At 42.1% G+C, this 11,303-nt stretch overlaps 1 protein-coding gene across 1 annotated transcript in view; it reads right to left on the bottom strand.

Moving 5' to 3' along the window:
* Nucleotides 1–367: 367 nt before the first annotated feature.
* Apoltp (Apolipoprotein lipid transfer particle) overlaps nt 368–11,303 on the bottom strand; it is a 68,737-nt gene continuing 57,801 nt past the window's right edge. The window contains exons 57-70 of the mRNA XM_073090099.1: nt 10,928–11,123; nt 10,375–10,508; nt 9,572–9,813; nt 8,165–8,367; nt 7,527–7,683; nt 6,767–7,008; nt 6,052–6,176; nt 4,990–5,184; nt 4,509–4,630; nt 3,876–4,024; nt 3,376–3,487; nt 2,836–2,967; nt 2,231–2,397; nt 368–577 (exon numbers count right to left, since the gene is read on the bottom strand). Of these exons, the coding sequence (XP_072946200.1) occupies nt 491–577; nt 2,231–2,397; nt 2,836–2,967; nt 3,376–3,487; nt 3,876–4,024; nt 4,509–4,630; nt 4,990–5,184; nt 6,052–6,176; nt 6,767–7,008; nt 7,527–7,683; nt 8,165–8,367; nt 9,572–9,813; nt 10,375–10,508; nt 10,928–11,123 (2,263 nt within the window). The 3' untranslated portion in view covers nt 368–490. The remainder of the gene's footprint in view (nt 578–2,230; nt 2,398–2,835; nt 2,968–3,375; nt 3,488–3,875; nt 4,025–4,508; nt 4,631–4,989; nt 5,185–6,051; nt 6,177–6,766; nt 7,009–7,526; nt 7,684–8,164; nt 8,368–9,571; nt 9,814–10,374; nt 10,509–10,927; nt 11,124–11,303) is intronic.

The following is an 11,303-nucleotide window of genomic DNA, read 5'->3' as shown; positions in this document are numbered from 1 at the left end:
GTATCCCCACTACAGACTGATCTAGTATACACTTAGTAGAACTGGTAACACTTGGAAATTGTGTCCACAAATACAAACCTTAGTAAATCTTTGAATATTAACTACTTAATTATAAAGGTCCTGGGGGGTTACTACCATCTCTTAACACAATATTATTTTAATCATACTTTTACTTTTTTGGCAGGAAATTTAACTCTTTAAGCAAAATATGTAAATTTCAGTTGGTTTCATACAATGGATTAGCGAAAAATTAATAAGGGTTTAAGTTTGTTCAACTGTGTATGACGGAATATTTTACTGTTTTAAGGAGGAAATAAAACTTTCCTGAACTATGATAGTTTTTAAGAAATGGTGGTAGGCCCCCTGGATTGAGGTCCAAATAATCTTAACTTATGTACACAAAAAGGACTGATAAATTCAGGGGCAGCCCGCTCCAGAAACTCTAGTAACATTAAGGAATAGAACTAAATATTTGCTAAATTGTCTGCTATCATCTGAAGGCGGGCATCGTGGGAGGGTCCATGGCCATGTCGATCAGCTCGTCGATGTCGTCCGTGTTCCAGAAGGATATGTCCAACTGTAACATACAGTAAGTTGACATTTAATTTAAGATTTTTATTACCTCTGTTATGTAGCACGAGGTATTGTCTATAATATTTAGTAGAAACAATTGTGATTTTGATAGTATACTTGATTGGTTTTGTAGTTGAAACATTCCCGTATTCAACTGGGACAGGTGCATAGGTACACTGTGCTAGTGTGTTTATGTAGGGGCTAAGGCACTCACTCTACGTATGTCTAGTACGGTAATGAATGTGTGTGTGTGCGTGCGTCGTACGGGTTAGTGCGGTATCTCTATTGTATCAAAGCAAGACAGGCAGATCAAGTATAATAGATAATAGGTAAGTCCACTGTAGTTAGGGGGGCAGGTGTATCTGGTGCTAGCATGTGTGCAGTGAGGCACACACCACTATGTACAGGCGAGGGTGATGGGTTCGTTTTACGGTTGAGTGCGTCGGTGTACTTGTGTACATACTAGTTGTGGGTGTGTGCGTACGGTCGAGTACGGGTGCACATTGTAACAGGGAGGGCAGGGGGAGTGCGGCAGTGTATTTCTCTAGTGTGTGCGTATTGGCAAGTTTAAGCACGTTAGTTGTACACAGGGGGCGGAGTGCGGCAGTGTGAGTGTGTGTCTCTCTCTCTCTGTGTGTGTGTGCGTGTGTACGTACGGGCGAGTGCGGCGCGCAGGGGCGGCAGTGCAGGCGCGCGGCGCGGCACTCGCAGCGCGGGCGGGGGGTGTGTGTGTGCGTGTGTACGTACGGGCGAGTGCGGCGCGCAGGGGCGGCAGTGCATTCGCGCGGCGCGGCACTCGCAGCGCGGGCGGGGGGTGTGTGTGTGCGTGTGTACGTACGGGCGAGTGCGGCGCGCAGGGGCGGCAGTGCAGGCGCGCGGCGCGGCACTCGCAGCGCGGGCGGGGGGTGTGTGTGTGCGTGTGTACGTACGGGCGAGTGCGGCGCGCAGGGGCGGCAGTGCATTCGCGCGGCGCGGCACTCGCAGCGCGGGCGGGGGGTGTGTGTGTGCGTGTGTACGTACGGGCGAGTGCGGCGCGCAGGGGCGGCAGTGCAGGCGCGCGGCGCGGCACTCGCAGCGCGGGCGGGGGGTGTGTGTGTGCGTGTGTACGTACGGGCGAGTGCGGCGCGCAGGGGCGGCAGTGCATTCGCGCGGCGCGGCACTCGCAGCGCGGGCGGGGGGTGTGTGTGTGCGTGTGTACGTACGGGCGAGTGCGGCGCGCAGGGGCGGCAGTGCAGGCGCGCGGCGCGGCACTCGCAGCGCGGGCGGGGGGTGTGTGTGTGCGTGTGTACGTACGGGCGAGTGCGGCGCGCAGGGGCGGCAGTGCATTCGCGCGGCGCGGCACTCGCAGCGCGGGCGGGGGGTGTGTGTGTGCGTGTGTACGTACGGGCGAGTGCGGCGCGCAGGGGCGGCAGTGCAGGCGCGCGGCGCGGCACTCGCAGCGCGGGCGGGGGGTGTGTGTGTGCGTGTGTACGTACGGGCGAGTGCGGCGCGCAGGGGCGGCAGTGCAGGCGCGCGGCGCGGCACTCGCAGCGCGGGCGGGGGGTGTGTGTGTGCGTGTGTACGTACGGGCGAGTGCGGCGCGCAGGGGCGGCAGTGCAGGCGCGCGGCGCGGCACTCGCAGCGCGGGCGGGGGGTGTGTGTGTGCGTGTGTACGTACGGGCGAGTGCGGCGCGCAGGGGCGGCAGTGCAGGCGCGCGGCGCGGCACTCGCAGCGCGGCGCGGCGCAGGCGCGGGCGGCGCGCGCCACGCGGCCGCCGGCCACGGTCGCGAACCGCCGCGCGGCGCCACGCTCGCCGGACAGCTTACCGCCCGCCCACACCGTGCCTGCAGGAGAACAATGAACACACAATTGCACACTGCTCAAACACATAGGAAATGAGTACGAGTTTGAGAAAACTTCGATAGAATGTATAAGAAACATGTGATGTCATCTCTTGTTACGAGAAATCACCACACACTGGTGGTGATCGCGAGCTTTAGCCTGATGTCGTAGATGACGTCACTGTTCGCGACTGCGTCGCAAGCGGTGACGTCATTGAAGCTACTTGTTATTTTATTCATTTTTCACCTATGACCTTATACAAAACCATTTAAATTACTGAACGGAAATATTAATAAATAATGTCGAAGACGTTGCACACATAGAGTTTTAAATATTCCATATAAAAATCTCTCAAAATAAAACAATTGAAAGAATCACTCATCGCTTCGATACATCTTAATTTTTATATAAAACAATAAACAAAAAATAAGTAAACTTACCATTGGTCTCCAGAGCCAAAGAAGTGCAAAGACCAAGTTTATCCTTCGGCAACTTGACTTGTTTCCTCAACCCGCTGTCACCTAGCAACTTCTCGTAATCCTTGTTGGTATACGCCAGTGTACTATCCACACCTAAAACAATTTAAATAATATAAGTAATCAACTAAATTCAACAATTAAATTTATTTCTGAAAGAAGATTTTAAGTTTTATCTTCTGGGGGCATGGCAGTGCCCCCCCAAGTCGAGCATTTTTTTTATATAAAAAGTGGTGATTGTGGTGAATTGGCAAATGTTGGCACTCCACCTGATGGTAAATGGCCACTATCATCTACGGATATCTATAGCCAATATACAAAACTGAGGTTCTATATTAAGTCGATCAAAGATTCGTAGGAAGATTAAAATGGTCTTCTGATAGTTCAATTACATGAAAACAAATTTTACGATGCGTAAATTCAGGAACAAAAACTTAAGCATTACATAATTATAAAGATAAATTTAAAAGCAAACTTAATGTAATTAAGGGATATTATACTTACCGAACAGGTATTTTGCCACTCTCTTCTTGGAAAGTGTGAATTCGTCATCCATGAGGATATGAAGAGTGACAGAATTCTCCATCAGATTGTGGAATATTGTCGAGTAGTCCAACTGCCAAAATTATTTTATTTACTTATTTATTTTATTAACTCGAAACTTACATCTAACATTACAAGCAAACCTAATGCGATAGTTCAGTGAAATTGATTAAAATATTGATAATTATATTAAATATCAATTGTCAATAAATAAAAATTATATCCAAAATTCAAATTAGTCAACAATAACATAATAAATAATAACACATAAATTAATTAATACACATAAAAAGACATGTCAAGGACAATTATAAAGGCGATAGCAAAATCGGCCTCGTAACTCCTTTCAGCATTTTTCGCTAATCCTTATAGTTTCGGATCTGGCCCTGAGGGCCTATTTGAAAAATTCACCCTATATGTTTAGACTCCTAGCGGTATTGTAGATAGACTGCTAATGTTACCGGCATGTGCGAGGCGTCACATCGTGTGCAGGGCAGTAGTAACAACAGACGCGGCGCAGCGGGCCGGAACGGTAGTGAGGCGGCGAAACGTAACGCGCCGAACACATCCGCTCGGGATGTGGTATTCGACTTCACTAGGTCACCCTTTTCTGCAAGAAATACACATTAGGGAATATATTTTAGTGAACAATATGTTAAAAAACTGCACATTTATGCTATATAGAATATCAAAAACATAATGTATCTTCATCACATTTTTACTACTCGTAGCTTTTAGCGGTTGATGAAAATAGGTGTTTTTATTTATCCTTCGGGAACACTACTTTGTTTTCGAAACAAAAATGTGTCCTACTTCTTTTTCTGGACCCATGACAATATATTTACAAAATTTAATGACAATCGGTTTGATGGTTAAACTGCGAAAGCGTAACAAACAAATAATTAAATGTCAGTTTACATTTATAATATTAGTTAAAAAAAAATCAAGATGAAGTCTACCAATACACACTTGGAGCGCGGTGGACTATGGCCTAATCCTTCTCATAATGAGAGGAGACCCGTGCCCAGCAGTGGGACAGCAATGGGTTGGTGATGATGATGATAATAAATATTAGTAAGGATAGATAGACTGACCAATTTGGAAAGCGTCAAAGTGTCGTGGAATATCAACGGCGTTTGTGAACAGCTTGTTGTTGACGTAAAGCGCTCGCGGCTTTTTGTACACGCCACGCCCTCCGTACACTACTAACGAATATCTGCGAAAATACAATATTTTCAATTTTAACTTAACTAAAGTTAGTCTAGTATTTTACACAATTTAGTTACGCAAACTGACGTTATTTGGTTAAGAATAAAAACGATTGACTTTTTTTTTAAAATAACTAAACATAATCTAGTCAAAATTAAGTTTAGTTAGTTGGGTGAACTAATTTCAGTTATAATAATGACCCACAAAAAACATTAAAATTTTAAAATAATTTATTTGGAAGCTTATATTGGAATATTTCGTAGCGATTTTAGATGCCGATGTGCTCAAGCATTGTAAAAGTTTACTTGCAATCTTTTCTAAAAATTGCATAAACGCAAAAGCCTCAAAACAGTTTTATAAAATCACCTATTATCCGAGAATCCATTGCCTTGCAACTTGCTATCGAAGGTCTCTATAAACAGATCCATATTCTTCAGTTTCCGTAGATTCTTGTTGCAGTACTGCGCTTCCACTACAAACACCACGTCGGAAGAGTTCGGCGGGTTTTGTAGCTCTAAGAACGAGCCTTCTTCTACTATGTCACCTTGTGGAGTTGTGCATCTAGGGAAGACAAGGAACATTATTAAAAAAAAAAAAACAAAATTCTTAGGCTTAATCCATGTAATTAACACTTGATGCGTTAAAATATAAATAAAAAATAAATTCCGATGTACGACTTCATCAATTAAATACAGAGTGAATGTTTTAAGTGTGCCTGGATGGCAGAATCCGATACGGTATGGAGTAGCCCATATGTGTGTGAAACAATGGCATTCCGTTAAGTGTGTTTTACGCGTGCACGTATAATGGCGGCAGATCCGCGTGCAACAAGAATGTGTCTGTGCTTTGTGTGCATTGTGTGTACAGTGAGTGTTTGTGTGCGCTCGCGAGTGTGTGCGTGCCTATGTGCGCTCGGGAATATATAATATTAATAAATTTATTTATTTCATGAAGCATTACAAAGGTATAATTTAATATTCTTGGGGATAATATTTATACAATAGTATTTTATTCAACATGATTATGCATTGTCAGTTGTCTAAACTGGGTAAAAAACCTGTAATATAGGCAATTGAACACTCCCTAAAGTGTATCTAAGTTATTATGCGTGCGTGCGTGCACGAGCGTGTTTGTGTGCGTGCCCGGAATTCTCCGTGTGTATTGTATGTGGGTGTGCGTATACATTGAGTGTGTGTGTGTTTGTGTGCTGTGTGCAAGTATACTGCGCACGGGCGCGAGTTCTGTGCTGGGTATGAGTGTATGTATGTGTGTATATGTATGTGTGTGTTAGCGAGTGTGTGCTTGCGAGTGTGTGCTTGTGAGTGTGTGTCTGTGAGTGACGCGCGCGCGGCTGCGAGTTCTCTATTGTGTGCGAGTGTATGTGTAGGTATGTGGGTGCAGCGTGCGTGTACAGTGTGCGGTACTGACTGCACGCAGGGGTCGGGGATGTGCGCGGGCACGTGTTGCTGCGCGCACAGCTCGAGGTACGCGCTGGCGAGCGCGCACGCCTCCACGCCGCGCGCGCATTCCGCTTGCAATGGTACTGCGTCGATCTGCAAACAACACAGATCAACTAACGGTATAGACTGCTAATAGCTTATTACAGTATTCCAACTTAAATTTGTAACATTAATTGACATCAACAAGTATTAGCGAACACAATGGATACATTCTCTGATATTGGATATATACGTTGATAAATCTATATTCCTATTATAGCGGTTGTGGTCCGAAAAACATCAAAAAGGAAGTACAATTGACAAAGTACCGCGAGCAACAGTCGTGCACGTTTGAATCTCTAACGCACCACTGTCCACGCGTCTACATACGTCCATGTTCTATATTCTACTTGATTATTATTTTTTAGGTTTACAGCTAGGCTAGGTAATCTCGCTGTCTTTAACATTTACAGTAATACTACAACCATGTAATACTCGGTTATTATCCTCGAAAAAGTCAGAGTCGATCGTACAACTGAGTAGAAAAACTTAAAACTCTAGAAGTGCGAAAACAATGCGATAACGTTGCTGCAACCCTACGACACAATTAGCTAATTTTGAAGGAACTCTAAGTGCCATGCCCTTTGCACATTGGCATGACAGTAGACTGACAATTTAAGTGTAATTAGATGCCAACAACTCACCACCGAGAAGCAGGGCCTTAGCGGCGACACCTTGTTCCTGAAGAACTTGTCGCACTGCGTGTCGTTGGCGGGCCCGAGGGTGTGGGCGGGCGCGGTGTGGGCGGGGCTTCGGAGCGGCACCGCCCACCCGCGGGCCAACATGTCCGCCGGGGCGTTCACGGTGCCGTCGGGTAGCTGCCACTCGTCGTATTGCTCGTTGTTGTACGTGCCGAGTAGACCGCCCAGGCTCGCGTAGTACCAACCTGGTGATCGGTTCGAATGGTAATTGGTAAAATTGTACGTTGTTTTGCCAATTACCGAAAAAAAACATTCACACACATGCCTCATTTCAGATTTCCCAAGAAACACGAAAAATAGACCATGTTTTCAAATTTATATATTTTTGGAAAATGTATATGTAACAGATTTGGCTTTGGCTTTACATACGAGTATCTATTATATTATTCTAAGAAATAAAATATTCATTTTTTTTTAATTTTGACACCTAATTTTACAAATTATCTTATTTGTTTTTAATTACTACACTGATCATGAGATTTCAATCGTCAAAGCTCTTGAAATTTGAAAATGGAAACATACACTTTTGCTAAAACTACTCTAACTTTTGAAATTATCCAATAAAATATCTTAAAAATGTTCTTCAGTTCTCCTACTAACATTACAGCACTTATGTTGATAAAATTCACTATAAACTCACTATTCTGCCTGTTAATAAATGAATTATCACACTTCATATCAAACATTCATAATCAACCCTTACCTGAGACCTGTATCTTGCAAGTGTGGAACAGCATATTGCACTGTATGTTGAAGCCGCTCTGCCCCTCCACTGTGAGCGTGTCGGTCTGTCTGTCCACCACTAAGTCGTCCACCATAGCCGGTAGAGTGAGTGGGGTGGTACGGCCTAACGATACTTGCTACAAAAAAAAATAATAATGTATGCATGCATATAAAACCAAAATGTAAAAAAAATAGTAAATCAAATTTAATGTTAATTAATTAACATAAGTAATTTTTACCTAAAAATGTTTTTCGAATGTAAATATGTTTGTGAGTATGTCGCATTTTTTAGCTCACCCTGCAGCCTAAACAATTTGAAGAATTTTAACAAATGAAGATCGTTGCATTCATTTAAACTGAGAGAGTGACATTAGATGGTGGTAGAACCCTTTGTGGTTGGACTCCGGCGACACCACCGTCACACCTAATTCTGCCCTATAACAGCAGTGTTAAGCGCTACTGTGTTCTGGTTTGAAAGGGGTTTTTCCGAGGCGTTCCAGCTTAGTCCTCAGGGGTAGCGGCGTATCTTACAGATGTCCATGGGCGGCAGTAGCCACTTACCATCAGGTGAACTGCATGCTCGTCTGCTACTTTATATTATAAAAAAAAAATCATTACCTCCTTATGCAGATCAATATAGATAAGATTCCGCTTAGCGACAACCACCAGATCGTATCTTCCCTGGTCGTTGCTCTCGATGAGCACCGTGAAGTTGTTCTGCCGGTAGTCCTTGGTGAGCACGAAGGTGCCCGCTTCGGAGATTGTCAGCACGCGCTTGTCGAACGTCACTAGTGTACCCTGACCCGTCATCATTGCCATGCCTGGGAACATTATCATTTAGCATACATATTACATACATATATTTTAAGGTACTAAGAGTGTCTGTCTATCTTATATATATAAAATTCTCGTGTCACAATGTTAGTTACCGTACTCCTCCGAAACAGCTTTACTGATTTTTACCAAATTTTATATGCATCTGAGAATTATCTATTTTTCATACCCCTAATAAATAAGGGTTGTTCACGCTTAACATTTTTTTATTTATATGGCAACACAACGTTTGCCGAGTCTGCTAGTAATGTATAAAATAGAATGTAGGCGTTAATTGTATGAATAAATAAATGTTATGCTTGGAATTAAATAAATGTTGATTTGTTATATCTACAATTACAGTTTATATCTACAATTTGCCGTTGCGACGCAACCCGTTTCTATATTCGGAGCGGACTAGCAGTTTGGCGTGAACTCTACTAAACTACAGCAACCTATTTTTAATTAGTCTATCTGCTTATCTCGTACAAGTAAGTTAAGCTGTAAATGTGTTACATATGTTACATATTGCAATTTCATGCGGTTTTCCAGGCAAAAGTCAATTTTAAGTCACATATAAAAATATTTTTTATTACAGGGGGTCAAAAATGGGCCGAATTGCTTCGAGAAAAGAATGGTACGGCCGTGCCGCTTTTTTTGGCTCGACTTGGCGGAGGCACTGCCGTGCCTCCAGATATTGGAGGTAGTTATTGTTAGTTATCTGTCAACCACTTCAGTCTATTTTCAAGGTTCACGAAGAGTCTGAAATCCTTTAAATCTAACGACTTATTGTAAACCAAGTAAATATCGATACTAGATCGCAATTTTATTGGCAAGAAAACCATCTGAAACCATCACAACGTTACATTCGTGTGTTTTCCTTTGGCATAAAATACTCTTTTTTATTTAGTTAAATGAAGTACAGTTACAGTTAACAGTACTATAAAAGAAATCTAACAATATACATAACATAAAATATAAGGAGCCTAAGTTACTCCTTATGACATCAGCTACCTGCCAATAAAAGTCCCTTCAAATCGGTCCAGCCATTTCAGAGATTAGTCAGTACAAACAGACGGACAGACACACAAAAATTGTAAAAAATGTTATTTTGGTGTATGTAGCGTATGTATATTCATATGCGTGTAGTAACAAGCGGTTATTTCAGTATTAAAAACAGACACTCCAATTTTATTTATATGCATAGATTACCAGCAAACGGCGGCAGCACATTATTGATATCCATGTACGGTCGTATCTCGTAGTAATACGACCAGATGCTCTTGTTGTTGACGAGCCAGGTGTCCATAAAGTCTCGCACCGCTTTGTACTCGGCGATCTCGGTAAAGTCCGGCGTGCGGTTAAACGCGTGCCAGGACATCGGGAGCTTTTGTTCGAGGAGAACTTCGCCTTTACGAGGGTCGAATATGAAGTTTGTTTTTGGTGTGCGGTGTCTAAAATAAATAAATCGTCAGTCAGTATTCTGGCGCAAGTTTTGAATTAGAATTAACGTTTAACGATGCTTTCTGTAGTGACATGGCCACATACAAAGACATATACACAAACACCCATGGCAGAAATGTAAATCTATTTATATCTGGCCGGGAATCGAACTGAATCTACTGCTTGTAAAATCGGTATGATAAGAGGCATGAGAGAGGCATGCAGGTGCTGAAACATTACTCTATTGCTGGGTTTATAATGCGTTATGCTGCAACCTAAATTATGATGAACTTTTTGTACATAATATACAAACAATATAACAACTTTTCATAATAAACTCGTTCGTTTTCAAGCTTTGACAGTATTTTTTTTATCTCATTATGCGGTTTTAGTTTTTACCAAAATCAGTCCATAATTCCCTTGAGATTTTTTAGCTATTCTTTATTTGTTTTGGATTTAAGCATGCATGCAAAAAAGGTGGTTTTTATGGTAACAGTTTAATTCTAGAGTCTAGAAAAACCAGATAGTTTTAGTAACTTCATAATTTGTATAGAAAGTAACATAATACTTACAACTCCTCGTACTGCAGAGCAGTTCTGGCCAAATCGGTGACTTTGTCGTATATGATCTGCTCTATGGCGTCAAGTGTCTCACCGATCAGGAAGTAGTCGTACCACCACTTCAAACGGACGTACGCTTCGTTGTACTACAGAAACAAATTAAGATAAATAAGTTGTTTTTTTATGATTTTCTATTTCTACGACTGTCGAGAATCCCATTAACTTAAGTCTATACTGGTCGTAGATATGACAATTAGAATGAAATTGTTAGTTTAACAAAACATGTAAAAATGTGTGGAAGTAAAGTCCATCAATTTATCAACTAGTGCTCTAAATATTGCCTTAATTTATTTTCTCGTTTTTAAAAAAGGCACAGCTGTAGGGCACTATGACTAGACTCATTGATGAATATAAACATGGTTTATGTATATAAAAAAAAAAACCTGCCAGCAACTTTTACTAAATTTTTCGATTGGGGATTATACAAAGAGATGAGAAAAAAATTCCAAATTAAAAGATATTCATAACAATCATAAAATTACTAATGAAAAGTATATCTACCCACCTTATCCTTGACATAAACGACTTGTGGAGTCTTAAGGAAGTTCTCCCAAGCGTTCCTGAACTCTGCATACAGTTGCGTAAACTCATCTTTGAACGGGATGAACTTCTCCACCTTACTCCAGATAACCCCCCACAGCTTCTTCGAGTACTTCTTTATGTTCGTTATTATGTCGTTGTTCATTATATCTTTGTATATCCTGGGAATTAAACATTTAGCTTTGTACGATTATAGCTACAAAGTATGTAATTATATATTAAAAGACCGCATATTAAGAAATACAGACACATTCAGAACAAATCTACTTTCATAAAGTATGTGTTTGTCTGACCGGACAACGAAGTCAGAACCTTTAGTATGCATAATATGTGACCAGTAT

This window comes from Epargyreus clarus, unplaced genomic scaffold (assembly GCF_041222505.1).
Source record: "Epargyreus clarus isolate Ecla_fem2 unplaced genomic scaffold, WU_Ecla_fem_2.2 ptg000032l, whole genome shotgun sequence".
Classification (NCBI taxonomy): Eukaryota; Metazoa; Arthropoda; class Insecta; order Lepidoptera; family Hesperiidae; genus Epargyreus; species Epargyreus clarus.
The sequence above is the reverse complement of the archived record's forward strand: the minus strand, read 5'-3'. Positions and strand labels throughout refer to the sequence as shown.